Here is a 21,647-nt window from a genome sequence, read left to right as displayed (position 1 = left end):
CATAAAGTGCTTCAGTATGACAGCCAATTCAGCATCTCTCTTCCTTGTAGATGACAGGATGATAACCAGTTTCTGTCAACAACACCAACGTACTTTCCCCTTTGGTAAGTTTTATTGGTTTGTGAGGAAAAAACCAACCACAAACCACCCCTAAATCCTGCATCTACTGTCTGACTTAACAGTGTCTCTGCTGGGATCCTATAACCTCTTCAGCTGCACTATGCTATCTCTGTGGTGGCCACTGAGGCCTCTGAGGTGGCCACATGAGTCCTCTGATGACAGCAAGAATCTTTGATCCCATTGTGCATAGATGACCCCAAAATACTTTGTAGGAGCAGGAAGGAAATATGGCAAGTATCCTTTTACAAAGGGTAGCATAATGTTCAGTTGCTCACAGTCTAAGTAGCAGCAACTTCTGCAGCCATGCAGAAATACCTTTCAAAGAGGCCCTGGAAGCTCCCTGCACCCCAATGGCCCTGGCAGCATCTCAGCTGGAAAAGCCAGTGGCACTTCTGTCCTTCTGCTCCACATTGTTACGATCCACGCTTCTCATTTGGCCTGCTCCTGCTGCTCACTTTGCTTCTCTCTCAAGTCCTGCCTATCACAGAGGTTAGCAGCTTGCTGCACAAAGCCAGAGTGTCTGCTACCCTGAAAAAGACAGCTGCAGTGTGTTCTACAAATGGATTTCAACTAGGACCATCCAGGAACCTTGCCAGATTCTTCTTGGAAAAGCCTTCCATGTGTAAAAAAAGCATGAGGGGAAACAGAAAAGTGGTTGACCATTGCGTAAGGGTTGTTAAGCAAAACTGGGTATCTTTAACACAGTGGAAGGTCAGAGCTGAGATGGAAAGAATTACAAGCAAAAATAAAAAAGATTTCATGAAGAAAGGGGAATTAGGGAAGGAGGTGAACCAAAGGTTGATGTAGAAAAAGCAGTGAGCAAAACCAAAGTTATCTGATGGATCTGAAAGAAGCAAGGCTGTATTTGCTAAAGTCTTAAAAATACATTATTGTGAATAGGGAACACTAAGTATGTAAAGTAAGAACAAAAAATGGCCTACCCTGTGTGTGTGAAGAACTGGATTTAAAGAGCTGCTGCTAAAAAACCAAAAGAAACTCTGGATTTAGCCAATGTATTAATCCATTCCTCAGCAGAGGAGTGGAAGAATTTACTCCAGAAAGCCAGAAGAATTTTCCAGTCTGTATTGGGTTTTTTTCAGACATTTCAGGTCTGTGTTGTGAAAAGATAAAAACAGAATAAAGAGAAAACTGTGTGGCAGAGTGGGATTGTATTTGCACTGTACTTGGTGCAGGCTACTTGGAAGATAAAAAAGAAAAAGGATTTTTTTTTTAATTAACAGTAGCTGTGGGAAGAAGACAGGAGGAAGGGATGGGTTTTGGATAATCCACGTTTTCTATCTCAAGTTAACATGATGCTGAGTAGACAAGGAAGAGTAGGAGCAATAAAGGAAGGAGTTAAAAGCATTCAGTGAATATACAGGGCTAGTGTTGCTGACTTATAAATGGCTTTTTTCTCTTCCTATTTCAAAGAGCCTTTCTTCTGAGAAAGAAAAAGAAGAGGTAGCAAGACCCAAGATTTCACAGAATCACAGAATGTTCAGGGTTGGAAGGGACCTCTGTGGGTCATCTAGTCCAAGCCCCTGCCAAAGCAGGGTCACCCAGAGCAGGCTGCACAGGACCGCGTCCAGGCAGGTCTTGAATATCTCCAGAGAAGGAGACTCCACAACCTCCCTGGGCAGCCTGTTCAAGGGCTCCGTCACCCTCAGAGGGAAGAAGTTCTTCCTCATGTTCAGACGGAACTTCCTGTGCCTCAGTTTGTGCCCATTGCCCCTTGTCCTGTCACTGGGCACCACTGAAAAGAGTTTGGCCCCATCCTCCTGACACCCACCCTTCAGATATTTATAAGCATTTATTAGGTCCCCTCGCAGCCTTCTCTTCTTCAGGCTGAACAAGCCCAGCTCCCTCAGCCTCTCCTCATAGGAGAGATGCTCCAGTCCCCTCATCATCCTCATAGCCCTCCGCTGGACTCTCTCCAGTAGATTCTCATCTTTCTTGAAGCGGTGAGCCCAGAACTGGACACAGTACTCCAGATGGGGCCTCACTATGGCAATGTAGAGGGGAAGGAGAACCTTATTCAAATCCTAAATTACTAATAGCCAAACAAACAATCTTTCCTGAATTACAGAGAAGCACTACAGCTTCCCCAGCCACCCAGAATAAAACAGTACCTAACAAACTGGAGGTAGTGCTAGGGGCTTATCCTCTCTCTAGTTCTTTTTGATCCTCCTTCATTTCCAGCTACTGTCTCCTTGTGATTGAAGTCTGTCAGATGTTCTGTGAGAAGAAGGCCTGTTTCTTCCCTGCCTCTTTCAGAGGGGCCTGCAGTACGTCCTGCAATCACAGTTCATGCACTGACTTTCAGCGCGAAGAAGAAGAGAGAGTAACAAATGATGTGCAGGGAGTTACCAGCACCAAGGGCTTACATCTTGTAACACGTTCTCCAGCTCACAGTACTTCAAACAGCTTCTTTTCATTATTTTTATTATTCTTGGGTTTTTGTTTATTGATTTGCTGTGGATCTGAGAGAAGATGTTCCTATTACCCTCAAAATCAGGGTGTGATGTGTACCTTGCACATGCAAACAAGTGCAATGCGATATGCTGAAAAATGAATACTATTCCTACTATGAATGAAAAATAATGAAATAACGAAACCCACCAGCTCAGGATCTGCCAGCTAGCTCCCAGAATACATGCATCCCTGTATGTATCCTAACAATATCCATTCTTCCCTCCCACCTCAGGCCACCCAAAAACTTTGTGACTGTCCACGTTATCTCTGATCTGATGCCTTGCCTGCCCTCCGACAAATGCCCCTCCTTCCATCTGTGGCGTTCTTTCCATCCAGGGACAGACAGGGTGAGAATCATTCCCAGTAAGCCTCCTTATTAACAGACATGAGTGTCTCATCAGAAAGATCATAAAGCCCATGAACACTGACACCTCCACCCAGAAATGATCTTCCAGTGCCTGCTGATCTAATGACTAGGTTGGTCTCAACAGTCAATCCTCAAGACACTGCTAAAAGCACTAAGAGGCTACAGAGGGTGAGCAAACCTTCTTTCATGCAGATCTGCTTTGCCATCAGCAGTGGAGAGGCGTTCTGACTCAGGGCTATTCACACGGCGATATCTTAGGGAGCGCACTTGTGTGGTCGGGGACTCCGGAGGCACTCGAACAGGGGAACTGGGGCAGACACCATTTCTCTGCTCCTCTTCCACCATGCACTGAGTCTGTAGGAGTAAACACAGAGAACCTCAAAATCTGTGAAAATTTGTAAAAATGTAGATTTTCATAGTCTACACAAGCAACGTTTGAAGGAATGCAAGGGGCCACATGCCCAGGCAATTATCTAGTATTAAAACAAGCTATGGATTTTAAATTAATTCAAATATTTAAACATCTTTACAAGGTGACCTTTGCATTTCAATTACCCTGAATAGTTGATCCAAAGGCGTTATCATGGTCTACCCTACTGCATACACAAACCCTAACTGCTCATCCAAGATGTCTAAGAGCTCTTGTTTGTCAATATTTGTCTATGCAGGATCCAAGCATTTTATTGTGATGTACATACTTTTACTTCTGATGAACTTGATAAGACTAAGGCGTCTCCTAACTCCCAGGGTGGTTTGTTGTTTTGTTGTTTGTTTTTTTTTAAAAAAAACTTGGTCCTGTAAACCAAGTCATCCAGGACATATATTCAACGACAACATCTTTCCACAGACTCAGGGTCACGCAGGGACCTGAACATGCTCGTGAACACTTGTGAGCATTGAGTGTTCATACTCTACCAGTACATATTTTCTGTTTTCATATGGCCTAGTAAATTTAATTTTTTTTTTCTAATTTAGCAGCAAAGGGGCAAAAGTAGGTGACTGCAACACAGCTGCCTTCTGCCTTCCACTGTGCTGCTTCCCCCTGGAAGAGAAGAGGCAGAATGGTCCAAGAGCTAGAGCAGAAGTCTAGGATTTGCATTCAACCCTGTTGTGTTGCCAACAATGCAATATCAGCTGCTACGCACTGCATTTGTGTGGGGATGTGCACTGAAGTGCCAGTGCGAGTTCCTAGTATGGAGAGTGTTTACCCTTCTCTGCAGCATGACCTACATACATTCACTTGTCCTCTATTAATGACATAGGCTCCGAATGTTAGCAGACTTCTCAGTAAAATGCTGCTGATCAAGACAGTTGCCGTTGTGCAAGTACTGTGTATACAGAAAGTCAGTCAAGTGTCCATAAATTATCAGTTCTAAACAACCCAGGCTGGCTTTGGAATGTGTAACTAAGGAGTCTTTGCAGCTAGGGGGAGCAGAGGAGAACTTTCAGGCATCACAGGAAAAGCGGAATAGATGATGATTTAATCTGTAATCCATACAGGCCAAAATATGTGAGAAGGTTAGTGAAGGAGGATTTAGAAAGTTCAGTGACAGTAAGCAAGGAAACTGTCCTTAGTACAGAAATTGGAGAAGTGTGACAGAAGGAGATCTCAACTGTGTGAACAGAGAAATAATGATGTCCTTAGAGAGGAGAAAAAGCACGGCAAGATCTACTTATCACCTAAATACAAAGAGCAAGACAGGGAGAGACAGAGTTACTTCTAGTGCTGCAAGACTGGAAGATTAAGGATGCTGAAGCTGTGAACAGCAGAAGGGTGTTTTACACACCAGCTGCCCTTGCAGTTCTGAAAGACACAAGGGATGCCTGAGATTACAAGCAGAGGTGAAACTGTGCCCTTACATATCACATCTGCAGCTTCCTTTTTTTCTCCATGTGGTGACTGTGACTTAAATGAAAACTGATGCTCTCTCAGAGAACAGTCAGATTAAAGATAATAAGCCTAGCAGAGCGAAAGGACAGGCAAGAGTCAGACTAAAGATAACAACCCTCACAGAGAGAAAGGACAGACTTCTTTAGCTTTGGAGAGCATGATGCCCTAGGCTCTATTTCATAGACTGCTGTGTAGCTACAGAGCTTGTCAGAACTGAAGTGCTCACTGCCGCACTGACTAACTCCCTAAGCTCCTTTGCCAGTAAACTGGCAAGAAATAGCACATCCATTGGCAGGAGAGTCACCTGGTCATGCTGTCGATCTATGACAAGGCTTGTGAATGACAGTGCTGGGTACCTAAGACATGACATACAACTAGCAAGCAGAAAGGACATTTAGGACTCCCTTGTGCACATCTCAGTCTGACCAAAGAGCATCAAGGCACCTGGTGGTTCAAAGGAACACAAAAACACATAGGAGTTACCAGGATTTTTCTGTAATACTCTTTTTTTGTTGTGTTGTGGAAACAGAACTATTCCACTCTACTAGGCTTTTCTTATTTCATGTGCCTTCACATAACTTCTGGGAATGCACACAGTTTACCAGTGAGAGATGAAGAAGTGATTTCAACTTGGTTTATAATTCTCGGTATTGGGGAATGCTACTGGTAATTTTCCATACAGATAACACATTGATCCAAATTATATGTATTGGAGATTTTTAAGCAAGTTAGATGAGATTATTTCTTGTCCATGAATAATGTTTTCTAGTAAGACTAAGGATAATGGAGGTATCTACAGGGCTGAAAGCAGGACTAACTTTGCGTGAGTAGAGACTGAAGTGAATCCTGGTCAGAACCAGAAGATTGGTAGATTTAACATGCTAGTCCACAAATGTCTGTTAAAGATAGGTTTGTAGAGTGAATCCAATACACCCTGATAATATTTTGTCTGTTTGATGAAGGTTTCTCTGCTAACAGATTCTGTATGTATCTGATGTCATGACATGTGACATTCTGATTTTTAAAAGAGAATTGAGATCAACACAACAAATACTAATTTACTTGCTACATGTAAATTGACCTAATAAATTAACCAACTGTGAGATTCTCATACCTAACATTTACTATGGAATTATCATTCAACTGGGATTCCTCCAAGAAATTAGGTAACATTTACAGAAAGGACTGAGAAACTTTTTATGGATTATGAGGAAAAACAACTGAAGTATACACTTTATGAAAGCAAAAAAGTCTAATATGATCTTGGAATGCAGAAATATGAGAATATTCAGTGATAGTTTCTTTTTCTTCACAGGGGTGAAACTAACATTAGATGCTCTTTATAGATTGCACTACCCTTAGAAAGGAAAGTTAAAAAATTGGAAGAGAAAAATTAGTGATGATTCAAGAGGTACAAAATATGGCTTATGAAGACATCTGTGATGAAATTTATTTATCCAAGAGGTTAGGACACAATACAATTTTGGTTTATAATTTCCAAACCTGAAACATTTCTGAAATTGTATCATCTCTGCAAGGACTAGAATTCCGTTGCCTGAAGTATCGAGACCCAGTATAATGATACAATGATTGTACGAAAGATTCAGTCTAGCATTATTGGCCCCCAAAATGTCATCTGCATAAAGAAGCAAATTAATCCCAATAGCTTTTACTCTGTGAAAAAAATCATTTGTAATTTCCCATTTCCATAGGGAAATTCCACAGTGCTTTTTGGGCTGCACTATGTAGGATGCTACATCAGTGGATCTGGGTGGCTTCTAGGAGTCTATGAATCCATTGCCCTAAATCCAGCAGCCACAGGAGATAAATAAATGTTCTTTACTTTGCTGATGCTGATCCTGAGTTTGTTGCGATTCACATCTGTCTCTTCCCAAACTTCACCCTCATTGAAAGCGGTGTTTGGAGTCTGACCCAGACCTTCCACTGGCCGGCCTGACAGGATGGGAGGAGCATTCTCTTGATCACTCAGATGTTCACCCTGTAGGACATCCTCAGTGTTCTCACGAAGCAAGTCCCCAGGTACTGGAGTGACATTAACCACTCTACAGAAGAGACAAGAAGAAAGGTAAAATTTTTAGTACTTACAGAAGGAGGTCTATCACACTGCCTCACAGAAATTCCTTAGAAGCTTTTAGTCTATTACCAGGTTGAAAAAAACAAGCAATCCAGCATTATCCCAGATATGACAACCTGAAACACAACAGGAAGATTCCACCTAACATGTAGTCACAAAGACAGTGGGATGGATCCATCAAATCATCTTGGGACCCTTGATACGTAGGCTGCAAACTTTTTCAGAAGTGCCCATTACGCAGTATTTAACTTTGAAGAAACTTCCCTTCTTTGCACGAGCGAATGAGGCTTAATAGGCCTTATGGCTTTTATTTTCTATAACATTACTAAGGATTCTTGTTATCCCTTAATGTCAGCCCCCTCAAAAGCACCAAGTCAGACCAGTGAACTAAGTCTTTTCAACTTTTGTTTGGACTTGTTTCCATCTCTGAGCACCAAGCTCTGTGTACCTTTGCACAAGCATACGAAACACCCTGTGAAGGTCAAGGAGCTGTGTTCAAGGCAATGATCAGTGCATGCACTCTGCTGTGTTCAGTTCACTATCACAAACCCACCCCACATCAAGGCAACAACTGCCTCACAGCAGGCACTCTCACAGAAGCTCCAGCCATGTGTGCCATATAATATGCAAAATATATAAGCATATGGGTAGGCTCCATCAATCCAAGCCAAAAGTCTCCAGACATCCCTTAACGTGACTCCAACCCACACACTCATCCCCTCAGGACATCAAGGGTCTAAAGCTGGGTTCCACCACCTTAGATGTATGTTAATATATATAAAGTCAAATCAAGTGGTGGCTGCCATGCAGCTCTGACTTCTCAGGATCATAATGGCCTTGGAATCTTTTAAAAATGAACTTGTTACTAAACTTGTTATTGAGGATGTCCACAGTCTGACTGATGCAACTGGAATACTCACCCAAACATGGCTGCTGTTTGCCTGGTGTTTTGCTGTGGTGGAGTAGAGGTGCTAGTGGACAACAAGATATCTGTACCAGCCTTCTCCCAGTCAAAGGCTTCATTTTCAGTGATGCCTCTTTCTTTCATGCTGTTCTCGAAAACGGACATGATAAGCTGGAATAAATTTACCAAAACAATGTATGTTAAGTAGCTAAGGGTGGCTCTCAAAAAATCTGAAGTATGAGCATGAGGACTAAGTGCAGCTTATGATCTCCCTCTTGCCTACAAAAGTTACCATGAAATGAAAGCAAACGTCATAAAATCGTAACAGTTGTTTTTCAGGCTGGTTTTGTCTTGGTAACCGAAATTTCTTTAAATCTACAAAAGAAGCGCATGCAATATTTTGACACTGATTTGATGAAATCTTGTGGTTGGCTTGTATGTCTAACTCTAAAGCCTTAACTTCAGCTCAGCTTTCCTGCAGATTAGACATATGCAGAATAATACATCTGATATATGGAGTTCAAGGGCTGCCAGAAGACACAAACACAACAGGAAAACACCAGTCCTAGGATGCAGAGTCATTGCAGTGTCTGGCTCAAATACAGCTTGATCAAGAGTGCTGTGATATGCTTACGCACAATGTAGCCTACCACATCTAGCTGTGGAAGAAAAAAAAATTGTAAAAGGGATGACACAATTTTCTTTACAAGATGGCAGGTACAAATGCTGACATGGTTTATGCTTGTTGCTTTCTAAGAACAGATATTCTTTGGGAGAGAATGAAACTACTGGCAACAGTGCTCCGTGCATCGATGCGTTACCCAGGGCAATCTGATGTTGCGCTGTCAAAGTGAAACCGGATGCTACAGGCCAACACAGCCGTATGTGAGGTCCTGCATTTCTAATAACATTATTCAGCTAAATAACGCAGAACTGCCTACAGCCTATACGGAGAGAGAATATGGTGACAAATATATTTGGCTTATGGCATAGAATTAGTGCTAAGTTATGAATAAAAATTACCATGAACAACCCCCCTATTTGTTTGCATTTATATTCTGGTTCTGTTTATCAGCACGATCAGCAGGCCAGGAGAGCCTGCCATTTCCTACTACCTTCCACCAAGCTGCAATAAAATGCCTATTTGCAGCTTTCAGCTGAGCCATCTTTTTCCTCCTTTTTGTGACCCAGAATCCCAGAATTAGGTGCTCTACTCCTGCAGCGGCACTACACTTGATTAGAAGAATTCCCAGAGTTGACTGATGGTCTGACCAAAGGACAGGTAACACCTCTCAAGAGAGTGTGCGTGACATGGCAGTGGTAGCAGCTGCTTTGATCTAAAAGGGATTTTACTGTTGTGGCAGTTGAACATGACAGGAGTGTGTTTCTGCTTGTTAGCCTCCTGTCACAATGACCCCTTTCACCTCTGATGGAAACAGGAGTTGTGCTGCTGCTGTTAGCAGAGAGTTTTTTGCTCAGAACTGAATGTGAGTAACTGAAGAGTCACAGTCTTGTTTTTAGTAAATGCATTTATGGTATTTAGTAACTTTAGATGGATGTTTTCTCAAGAGTTTGCCTAATTACTTATTGAATACATAAGCTTTTGGACTACACCTACCTTACGGCAAAGAAAGCACCAACTATGTGAACTATCTTCTCTGCTCATTCCAACCTGTCACCTGCTAATTTCATTTGGCAGTTTCTCATTTTCATAACAGAAGAAGGAGAAAACAATCATTCTCCATTCACTTCCTGCCATTCTACCTTTGATTTTAAAAAAGTCCTGTATCTGTTAATCCTCCCTTTTTTTTCAGTGAAGTGTCCTAGCGTAATTAGTCTTTCCATATCTGGAAGTGAATCTATCTCTGGCCTCCTTGTCACCCTTCCCTACACCTTCTCTGATTTCAAGATATCCTTTTTGAGACGCAAGAATGGAACTACACACAGTATTTAACAGTATGCTTCACACAGATTTATGTGGTAGTATGAGGACACTTTCTGTTTACCCTCTAATAATACTCTAATTATTCTTAGGATTGTATTTGCTTTCTGACTGCTACTTTGGCAGGGATTGCTGTTAAAAGTCTTTTAGAAAGTAAAATCCCCACATCCTCAAAGACACCTTCCAAGAACTCCATACATTAGTAGACAGAAGCCCTTATAAATAACATACTGACTTCTGCTCATTAGATCATCCTCACCTAGCTGTCCACTAATCCCAGCCTCTACCACAGTTTCTGATTCTGTGTGATGTACACGTCAGTGTCAGCGACTGGTATCTTCTGAAGCCATTTAAAAATTGGTATTGCTTCTTCTACCTTCCATTCCTTTGATACTGAAGCAGTCTGAAGTAAGAAACCACATGCTAAAATGAGAAGTTCAGCTGTCTTATTTTCAGCATTTCTTCATGCTGTCAAGGACGCACTCAGCCAAAACAACTTATGTTACCTTCCGCTGTAAGTTCTTCTGTAACACTTGCATTTGACTTTCCAGGTCATTTGGGATTTTACAGACCTCTACTGTATTCCTTGTAGGATCTTTTTTCACAAGCTGAAGGATACTACTGCCCTTAGCTGCCATTATTCATAAGCTATTCCATGGTTTTACTGAGCCTTCTCAGCTTTCCCTGAACCTTTTACACTTCTGATGGAAGGTCAAAGCTTTACAAGGAGAAAAGTGGAGGGGAAACTGCACAGAACAGTGTCACCAACCACCACTACTCCCAGAGGACATGCAAAGAGTTACTGGATCCTGTCTAGAGATCCTCTGCCTGCAAACATTATTAGGGACCAGAGGAGTTTCCACAGTCACTGCAAGCCTCCCATGCCAAGTTTCCTTCTGCTGGGCCCAAGATCAGCTAACTTGGCAGAGCCAGGAGCAAGATGACAAGAGATCCATCAGTTACACGGGATGTCAGGTAAGGAGCACAGGAAGAGCCTCGGCAGCAGTTGCTACAGATGCAGAGGGCTGGAACTCACAAGATCTTTAAGTTGCAAGGGAACTCAGGCAATCACCTAGTCCACCCCCTACTCAAAGCAGGGCTTACCTTCAAGTCAGATCAGCTTGCTCAATACCTTGTCAAGTTATGTTCTGACTGTCTCCAAGGATGAAGATCCTACTACTGTTTGACATCCTCCTGGTGATAACTTTTTCCCGTACAGCTAATTGAAACTTCCTTTGTTGCAGATTGCATCCATTGCATCTCATCCTTTCACTGTGCCCCTCAGAAGAGTCTAGCTCAGTCTTCCCTATAAGTAGTAGAAGGCAAAACCAGGATTCCCTTTGATCCTTCCCTTCTTAAGGTCAAAGAAACCCACTTTTTTCAGCATCTCCCCTTATGGCATGTGCTCTAGCTCCCGCCCATCTTGGTAGCCTTCCACTGGGCTCACCACAGTTTGTATGTCTTTCTTGTACTGGACACAGCTTTCCCCATCTGATTAAACAAGTGCCTAACAGAACAGAATAATCACTTGCCTGACACTGCTGGCTATGCTCTTCCTAACACAGCCCAACATGCAATTAGCTTGGTTTGTCTCAAGGACACACTACTATTTCATGGTCACCACTAATATATACAGGTCTGCAGAAACAGAGCTCATCCCTAGCCAGTTAGCTGATCCACAGCCTGTACTGTTCCACATATTTATTCCACTCCAGGTGCAGAGCTGTGCGCCTGCCTTTGCTAAAAGTCATGAAGTTCCTGTAAGCCCATCAAGGTTTCTCTGAGTATCAGTACTACCCTTCAGCATATCAACTGCTTCTCCCAAGCTGGTAACTTCTGTGAACTGTCTGAGAGCGTGCTCTGTTTCCCTGTCACATTGTCCAGGTCTTTAACAAAGACACTGAACATTACCAGCTCCAGTACTGTTCCCTTGATACCACTAGTGGCTAGCTGCCAACTGAATTCTGCATTGCTGATCACAACCCTCTGACATCCAGCAATCCAGCTAATTTGCCACCAACCTTGTAGTCCACTTACTCGAACCATCTCTTTCCAATCTGGCTACAAAGACATTATGATAGATTGCGTAAAGTCAAGGTAGGTAACATTCACTGCTCTCTCTGCATCCACAGAAGATGTCACTTCCTCACAGAAGGCAGTAAGGTTGGTCAGGTATGATCTATCCTGGATAAATTCATGCTGGCCCTTTCCAGCCTCCTTCTAATTTTTCACATACCTGGACATGCTTCCTAAAAATAGTTGTTTTGTAATGAGCCCAGCATCCCTCTTCAGCAAGCATATAATGCCCACCATAGCTATGTCTGTATACACCACTGCATTAAGAATATTTTAGCTTGTATACCACAGACCTAAGGGTAGATAGAGGCTGACTTGCCATATTTTCTTGACAGTAACAGATCTAGCCTTTTGGTGTCTGGACAGAACACAGAAGCATGGAAAGTGATTGAGTATGAGTAACCATTTGATGGGGTTTGAGGCTAGATGAAGAGACATCAGCGAAGGCTGAGTTCAGTGATGAAGGAATGCAGGAAAAGGTAGTAGATGATCAAGTAACATGTTCTCATAAGACTTCCTTGATGCAGGAAGATATTCCAATTTCTTTCTGCTGGTAGAGAATAATGTATATGTCTGTCATCCATGCACCAGGTAACAAAAAAATTACGTACAACAAATTGTAACCTAAAAATTAGGCTCAAATCATGAAGCTACCAGACATGACTAACCTCCAGTACACCCAACAGGTCTACACCACATGCAGACAGGGACCTATGAAAGCACCTGTTATCATGGTGCCTGTAGCTGGCCTTACTTGGAAAAGAGCTTCCAAGTCACAGGGAAGTTGTGGCGGAAGACCAACAGTTTGGATAGGTCTCAGTGGGAACTCCTCAGATGCAAAGGAAATGCTGGCCATTATGGAACCCTGGGAGGTAACAGGGAAGGCACAAGGCAATATATTTCATTCAGACTAGCTGCACTGTCCAGCAATCTCTCCACCTCTCCAGGGTTCAGAAAGAGAGGGGAGGATACAGATGCAGATCAGATCCTCCTCCCCACCTAGAATCATAAAGGTTGGAAAAGACCTACAGGGTAAGTAGAGATCCATAGCACCCCAGTGAGAAGAAATACATTTTCCCTTGGAAGGTGATCAGAGCCACAGGAGAATGTTATTAAACAGGCGCAGGGCATGGACTGGATCAGTTTTGCTCCTTTAGGGCTGTTCAGACTCCTGAGCTTCCTATTGGGCCAGATTTAACAACAGAAAGGAATAAGAAGTAAATAAAATACATTGTATAAACCAAATTGTGGCACCGCAATTGGAACTAGTGAACCCTTGCGGTACCTTTCCCGCTTTATCACTGGACAAGGAGTCACGACTCAGTAGATGTAGGCTGGTGAGGGCATGGCTTGTCAGGCCATGTGCCAGGTCCAGACCATGTCACATCAGAGTACATCAACTTCCACAAGACATCATGCAATTCCAACTCTTTTGAGTATCAAAACCAATGATGGGATAAAGAAAAGGCCCAACATATTTCTCTGTTAAAAATGTTAATGTCCATGAGGACATAAAGCTTAGCTGCACATTTTTTAGCAGCATAGGATGTTTTGGACTGATGCCTCATAGAATGAGGGAAAAGATGCCCATCGTGCAGAAATTATCCATTAAACTGTCATGATACATCTTGTCAAATGCCTTCTCCTGGCCAAGATTTGGGAAATGAATTGCAGTCAATCCTGAAATATCAGGTGAGAAAGGTCCCAAAACGGTTATAGATTGTCCAGATGCTCCAGCCTGGAATTCCTCAGGGCTCATCTAGGAAGATGGAATCTTTCACCACAAACTTCAGGCATGGCAAGTTGCTCTTGCTCAAGTTTCTGACCTGCACTGCAATCCTCAACACAGTATTGAAGAATAAATATGCATGTCTTTTACATGGCATGTGTCCCCTTTTGACAAAGGAATGCTCCAGATATGTGTTTGTAAGCCTCAGAGGGATGCCTGAGGAGAAAAAAACAAGCCTACGATGGAAAACTTCCACTAACTTGGCCAGCATGAGAGAGCTCAAATCAGCACTGGATGTCCAGAGGGAGTCTTTCCCAAATCCTCTGACAGTATCTGGTATTGACTGGATCTGAAAGGAAGAAGTCCATGTACAAAGCTCTTGCCTTCCTGCGTCTAGTCTGGATGTGTGCAAGACAGCCATTCTCTTATATAGAGTCACAGGTGATGTGATCCCTTTTTCTTGGGCGAAATGCAATTCACAATCCACCAGCTGAGGGAATCTGATGGGCTCCCAGGCAAAGGCACCCCAATTTCTACAATATGCCAGGACCGAAGGTCATCATTCCTTTTCTGATACTCATTGCAAAAAAAGGGAGCGGTCAGAATGACCTTATCATCAGATGCTCACATGCACATTTTATGCATCACTCCTCACTTAAAAATGATGGAGGTCGGAGAGGAAGGATTTTACCAAAACTTCATGCTACTGCAAAAGAAGCCAAAGATTTACTTGGTACACGGAGATGGGAGCAATCAAAACTGCACTGCCACTGGATAGAACAGAACATTAGAAAGTCTTAGGAATGGAACAAATCATCGTAACTGTTTATCACGTCATGGGCTATATACATCTTGAACACACGATGCTGGCAAGTCCCCACCTCACAAAGGTACAGTTGGGCAAGGTTCAGAGGAGGACAAAAACTAAAGGAGTGGAAAGGTTTCCTTCTGGGCAAAAAGCAGGTATGTAGACTAGGATCCTTCAGTTTGGGCAAAAGAGAAGAGCAACATCAGGTAGGTCTGTAAGATTCTGTGTGGCTGGGAAGTGGGCCAGGGACCAGCGTTCACAGTTATGTCCAAGATGTAAGGGGCAGTGGCAAGTTTAGAAGAAACAGAAGGAAGTAGTTCTTCTCACAGCAAGCACTCAAGCTGCGGTGCCTCCCTGTCACACAGTGGATGCTAAAGGTTTACTTGAGTTCAGGAGGAGACTGGACAAGTTCATGGAAGACAAGTTCATTGAGGGCTATGAAATACAGAGACATTTTTGGTTTAGAAGATTCTTGAGCCTCAAGGATCCTTGAGCTTTGAGAGTTTTCTGGGGAAATATCACTGAATGCTCATTCTTTTACAATCTTCTCACAGCCAGCACTGTCGGAGACATACTACTAGGCTAGAGAAGCCTTTTCCCCAGCCCGGTGAAGCTGCCCTTTCATCCTAATTTCTCTCAAAGAGAACTCGGAAGTCGACTAGAGCTGGGTAGCTATATGAAACACTAAACCTCTCCAGCTACAGGACAGCTTTCAGGGTCATAATCCTCACCTGGTGACTAGCATATATATCAAATTGAAGTACATTAAAGAGCTAGGAAGGGAAATGGTGAACTGTAACTTCAACTTATATTCATATACAGTTTATTCTGTTTCTTATTTCTAATCTTGTCATTCCAACTTTTAAATAAACCATGACTTCGTATATTAGTAGACATACTTCCCCAAGGGTCTGGTATTGGTATTAGTAGACATACTTCCCCCAAGGGTCTGGTATTGGTGACAAATTCAGATGCCATCTGATATACTTTTTAATCTTCCACAGTAATAAATCCAGATAAATCAATATAAAGACATCTCTGGAGCTGTTTGGAGAATTTGCTGGCTGGAATATGCCTCCAAGAATCAGTGTTTGGTGGCAAGCTGCAGGTGCCAGACTTTAGTGGGAAGTTTCACAGAATCACAGAATCACAGAATAGTAGGGGTTGGAAGGGACCACTGTGGGTCATCTAGTCCAACCCTCCTGCTGAAGCAGGGTCACCTACAGCAGGCTGTAGAGGACCTTGTCCAGGCGAGTCTTGAATATCTCCAGAGAAGGAGACTCCACAACCTCCCTGGGCAGCCTGTTCCAGTGCTCCGTCATCCTCAGAGGGAAGAAGTTCTTCCTCATGTTCAGACGGAACTTCCTGTGCCTCAGTTTGTGCCCATTGCCCCTTGTCCTGTCACTGGGCACCACTGAAAAGAGCTTGGCCCCATCCTCCTGACACCCACCCTTCAGATATTTATAAGCATTTATTAGGTCCCCTCGCAGCCTTCTCTTCTTCAGGCTGAACAAGCCCAGCTCCCTCAGCCTCTCCTCGTAGGGGAGATGTTCCAGTCCCCTCACCATCATTGTAGCCCTCCGCTGGACTCTCTCCAGTAGCTCCTCATCTTTCTTGAACTGGGGAGCCCAGAACTGGACACAGTACTCCAGATGGGGCCTCACCAGGGCAGTGTAGAGGGGAAGGAGAACCTCCCTCGTCCTGCTGGCCACACTCTTCTTGATGCACCCCAGGATCCCATTGGCTTTCTTGGCAGCCAGGGCACACTGCTGGCTCATGGTCAACCTGTCGTCCACCAGGACACCCAGGTCCCTCTCCCGCAGAGCTGCTCTCCAGCAGGTCCGTCCCAAGCCTGTACTGGTGCATGGGGTTGTTCCTCCCCAGGTGCAGGACCCTGCATTTGCCTTTGTTGAACCTCATCAGGTTCCTCTCTGCCCAGCTTTCCAGCCTATCCAGGTCACGCTGAATGGCAGCACAGCCTTCCGGTGTGTCTACCACACCTCCCAGTTTGGTGTCATCAGCAAACTTGCTGAGGGTACATTCTAACTCTTCATCCAGGTCGTTGATGAAGAAGTTAAACAAGACTGGGCCCAGTACTGACCCCTGGGGGACACCACTTGTTACCAGCCTCCAACTAGACTCAGAGCCGCTGATGACAACCCTCTGAGTTCTGCCATTCAGCCAGTTCTCTATCCACTTCACCGACCACTCATCCAGCCCACACTTCCTCAGCTTCCCTAGGAGGATATCATGGGAGACTGTGTCGAAAGCCTTGCTGAAGTCCAGGTAGACAACATCCACGGCTCTCCCTTCATCTACCCAGCCAGTCATGTCATCGTAGAAAGCTATTAGATTGGTCAGGCATGATTTCCCCTTGGTGAATCCATGCTGACTACTCCTGATAACCTTCTTTTCTTCCACTTGCTTGATGATGGCTTCTTCTCTTACCTCCGGGGCCTGGGATTCCTGAGGGCCAGTCTTAGCACTGAAGACTGAAGCAAAGAAGGCATTCAGTAGCTCTGCCTTCTCCGCATCCTCCGTCACCAGGACACCCGCCTCATTCAGCAGCGGCCCCACATTGTCCCTAGCCTTCCTTTTGCTGCTGATGTAGTTGAAGAAGCCCTTCTTGTTGTTTTTGACATCCCTTGCCAGCTTCAATTCCAGGTGGGCCTTGGCCTTCCTCGTCGCATCCCTGCATGCTCTCACCACGTTTCTGTACTCTTCCCAAGTGGCCTGCCCCTCTTTCCACATTCAATGGACCTTTCTCTTCTGCCTGATCTCCGCTAGAAGCTCCTTGTTTAACCATGCAGGTCTCCTGCCTCCTTTGCTAGATTTCTTTCTCAGGGGGATGCATTGCTCCTGTGCATGGAAGAAGTGTTGTTTAAAGAGCGACCAGCACTCATGGACCCCCCTGCCTTCGAGAGCCCTGGCCCACGGGATTCCCCCCAGTAGCTCCTTGAAGAGGGCAAAGTCAGCCCTCCTGAGGTCCAGGGTTTCGATCCTGCTTATCGCCCTGCTTCCTCCACGCAGGATCCCGAACTCAACCATTTCATGGTCACTGCAGCCGAGTCTACCTCCAACCTTCACATCCTCCACCAGTCCCTCCTTGTTTGTTAACACGAGGTCCAGCAGCGCACCTTTCCTTGTTGGTTCCTCCACCACTTGCATCAGAAAGTTATCATCGATGCTCTGTAGGAACCTCCTGGATTGCGCCTGCCTAGCTGTATGGTCTTCCCAGCTGATGTCAGGGTGGTTGAAGTCCCCCATGAGAACCAGGGCCTGTGACTGTGAGGCTGCTTGCAGCTGCCTGTAGAAGGCCTCAACAACCTCCTCCTCCTGGTCAGGTGGCCTCTTCCCAGAGCTGCACCTGCACAAAACTGCAGGCAAAGAGGCAATTCACAGCTTCAGACAAATCCCCTACTGTGAAAGAGCTGTTCATGGTTTGTACTGCACTAAAATTGTCTGGAAACATCTTCCATTTCCATCTCAAGAATGGCTTTTCAGTACTATTAGGACACAATTATTTTAAACTGGAAGAGAATATAGGAGCATGCAGGTTCAAAACGACCTTTGGAGATTTCTGATCCACTCATCTGCTCAAACCAGGGTTAATTGCGAGTCAGATCAGGTTCCTTGTCCAGCTGACTTTTGGAAATCTGCAAGGATGGAAATCCCACAGATTCTCTAGGTACCGGTTCTGTACTTAAGAACCCTCATGCTGATTTTTTCCCCTAGTTCTAGTCACAATTTCCCTTGCTGCCTCTGAGAACAGTCTGCCTCTATTCTCCCCACAATCATCCTTGAAGCAGTGGAAGACAGCAATCAGATCCCCTCTGACTTTTCTTCTCCTGACTAAACAAATCTGGCTCACTCGGCACCTCCTCAGTCCACCTCCATCTCTCTGTAGCCCTCCATCTTAGTGGCAAATGTTATTTTTCCACCGTACTATCCAGAAAGTACGTGCTTTTTTTTTTTTTCATTTTTAAAGAGTTGTGGTCGCTATACTGCAACACAAAGGTGGCTAAAATTCAAAAGCACTGCTGGAGAGAGTTTTCTGGAACACCCTCCTACCATTTTCCCACTCATGACGCAACAGGAGCAGGCACTCATATAAGACTGCATAGATCTGCTAATATAATGTTGTTTTCATCGCTCTGGCTTTGATGTACAGAGAAAATCACTGTGATAGAAAAAGGACATGCAATCAAGTTGCCTCAGTGATATTGTGTTAGTTGAGCTACTGTAACTGAACACATATATGCTGATAGCAAACAGTGAGTGGGAGAAAAAAATTTGTTAAGATGACTATTAAAGAAAGAGATAATAGCTAAGGCCCCTATGAATCCATAAGAAAACCAAGGGGTTGGTGTGCACTGTTCAGCTGTTGGCATAGGCTCTTTGCAGACTTCGGCAAGCTGTGCTAAAATTCTGTCACATTTGCAGTATCTCAAAACTTTTGTGTTTTGATGAAAGCCAGAAGTACACTGTTGCTTGGGAAGAGCTTTCAGGTCTGGAGTACAGGATTATTTTGGACAGGGTGGTGGAAGGGGAAGAAGAAACTTTTGAGATGTTGAAGAACAGTACAGTCCAACCTCTTTCTTCTGGACCTAGGAAAGGTATTTCTCAGCCAGATATGAACACATGCACGAAAATGTTAGAAAATCCAAATGCCAATCTAGAGTGCCATGCATCAGACTGGTAACAAAGAAAGGCTCCTACCTGATAGTCTGGCTTAGTGAAGTAGTCTAGGCTTGCAATATGATCCAGAAAAAGGTGGAACTCTGAAGGCATGTGTTTCAGCAGCATTCGGTGTTCATACTTTTCTTTTATCATGCCAACCTGCTCCTGGAAAAAAGAAAATATCTCAGAGCCAAGAATCTCTTCTATTGCTTCATATTCATATAGTCCGATCATTCATGGAATACCATCTAGTCTTATCATTCCTTGAACACAGTCTCTTCTTAGACTCAGCACTGCATCTACACACTTCTCCTGTTTGGTGTCCCTAGCAAAGTGAGGTTGGTCACTGCAGGCAAAGGTCAAAGGGGTATCCTAAGTTGGAAACACTCTTCAGAAGCTGTCCCCTTAGCAGAGCCTTCTGCAGAGGTGACCTATTGCTTTCCAGTGACTTTATTCTCTAGCACAAAGTACGTCCAAGACAACATGAACAGTTAGCTTTATTCTGCTTAATTTTCCAGTTGCAATTCCCATTTGGCTTGCTTGGCATGGCAAAGTGTTATCCTCCCACCTTTCTAAAGGCTCTGTTTATTTGTCTAAAGGACAGCTCAGCATTTCCACTTTTGTTGTTTGCTTTGCAAGAACAAAGTCAAAGTCGCTTGATCAAATGCGATCAACAATGTGCACAAAAAAATGTCTAGCTACTCCAAATAAGGCAAGCTTCACACTGTACATCAGAACATGCAAAAGCAGGTTAGCATCCTGCAGACAGGTCTGATGAAAAGCAGGCTCTGGCTTTACTTCAGCAACAAGCCGCACTGAGCTGCAGGAGGAATGATGAGAGTCATAATAATAAAAATGTAGTACCCTATTTTAGGCACAGACACTAGGTTTCCTACCTTATCTTTGATCTTTCGCCATGGAAGCTGACCAACCGCAAACTCCACCAACATATAAAAGAGGGACCACAGATCATCATGTCTACCCATCTCCTGGAGAAAAGAGAGATGAAGACTGAGGAGCAAAGTTCCATGCTGCTCAGTGGTCCAGGCATGCTCTCCAGATGAGCTACCTCATTTTAAAAAGCAGGAAGAGAAGTCATACTTCCCATTCAATGATTAAAGAAACCAGATTAAAGACTAAAGATGCAAAGTCAACCATTTATTAAATTTGACAATGTTAATAAAGTCACCTGAATAACCTCATTTGTCTTCCTTTTTGTGAATATATTAGGAAAGAGTTTTTTATGTATACAACAAAACACAAGTTTTCGATAAGACTCTCCCTCACTGAGTATACAAGAGTGGAATATTTATTAATGGGATGTGGAATAACCTAGATTAAGAAAAAAAACAAACTGTGTGTAGAAAGTCTTTTTTCTGCTTTTTAAGCTAAATATCACTCACACTCTTTTCACAGGACGGCATTTACTCAAGGGCTTTTGCAAAACACTCATCACCAAGGACCACAACAATTTATAACATTTCCACATACCAGTCTCCTCCTGGCCTAACAAATAGGAAATTGAAACATGAGGATTAGGGCTGAAATTGTCAAAGCACACAAAATCATTTTTGGTGCTCAACATCCAATGTCTAGAACATGATTTCTCAGAACAGCATGTATTCTACAGCAATTTTCGTGTCTAAATATACCTTCAGCTGATACTATTCAGCTCTTCCAAAAATTACACCTTAGGTTTCTCAGAGTTTCCCAGGAAATAGAATGAATTCGTAATGGCATTCAACTGCCCTCCCCACATCACACTTTCCATCTTCTCCAGACAATAACTTCTTTCCCTAACAAAACTGGAAACTTTCTCATAATGTCACAGATCATCTGACAGACTCATCCCAGAAACCCGCAGGGCTGATAGTTTTCATCTGGCAAGCACTTACCAGCAGAATCAGAGGACTTATGGTTTACTGTCTACGCAGGAACATTACTGAAATAGGATAAACGAGTGTTTTGAGAAGAATGTCGGATGAGACTTCAATAAGTGTTTAGAATGAAACAGGACAGACACTATGGAAATAATGTCTCTTTTCAGGGAAAAATAAAACTAGCTTTCACTAGATGGCTCTTCACCTGAGGCCATGATGTTAACATTAAAAATTCCAGGTAGAGAATGGATTTGGGGACCTGGCACTTGCTAATTCACAGTCAAGTTCTGCTAGAAACTAGCAGCAAACAGACTTAACCCGATTTCCACTTTCATGTTTTTTTTTTCCCCACCTTAAAAAGTATCTGATAATGCAATAATTACAATTATTAAGGCTGCCAACTAGAGAGGATCCAGTAACTGAATCATAATTCTGATTTTATACTAGCCTTGACCACCTAATGGAATTCATCTGATATACTATGTCTGTAGCTAACAAACCAGAATTCGTACCTCTTACTCCTCTGCTCCTGAAAACAGGTTTCTGAGGAGAAATAACCTTGCTGTTAACTCTTTATAACCCAAAAATACTCACTCGGTTTTTGTGTGCATTCACTGAAGCGTAGCGGACTGTTCCTCGAAAACCAGCAACATTACGAGGCTGAAGGGAGACAACAGAAAATC

The 21,647-nt window shown here is 43.5% G+C and overlaps 1 protein-coding gene across 7 annotated transcripts in view; it reads right to left on the bottom strand.

Annotated features, from left to right (window-relative positions):
- Positions 1-21,647, bottom strand: part of TTBK1 (tau tubulin kinase 1) — a 121,181-nt gene that overhangs the window by 33,903 nt on the left and 65,631 nt on the right. For 5 of the 7 annotated variants that reach the window (XM_075413232.1, XM_075413233.1, XM_075413234.1 and 2 more), the window contains 6 exons: positions 21,559-21,624; positions 19,981-20,073; positions 19,124-19,249; positions 7,866-8,020; positions 6,694-6,913; positions 3,138-3,313 (listed from right to left, as the gene is read on the bottom strand). In XM_075413232.1, coding sequence (XP_075269347.1) covers positions 3,138-3,313; positions 6,694-6,913; positions 7,866-8,020; positions 19,124-19,249; positions 19,981-20,073; positions 21,559-21,624 — 836 coding nt within the window. Of the gene's footprint in view, positions 1-3,137; positions 3,314-6,693; positions 6,914-7,865; positions 8,021-19,123; positions 19,250-19,980; positions 20,096-21,558; positions 21,625-21,647 lie in introns of all 7 variants that reach the window. The other 2 variants (XM_075413237.1, XM_075413238.1) reach the window with 1 other exon arrangement.

This window comes from Opisthocomus hoazin, chromosome 2, assembly GCF_030867145.1.
Source record: "Opisthocomus hoazin isolate bOpiHoa1 chromosome 2, bOpiHoa1.hap1, whole genome shotgun sequence".
Taxonomy (NCBI): Eukaryota; Metazoa; Chordata; class Aves; order Opisthocomiformes; family Opisthocomidae; genus Opisthocomus; species Opisthocomus hoazin.
Note: the sequence above shows the minus strand (reverse complement) of the source record. Positions and strands in the feature narration are given on the sequence as shown.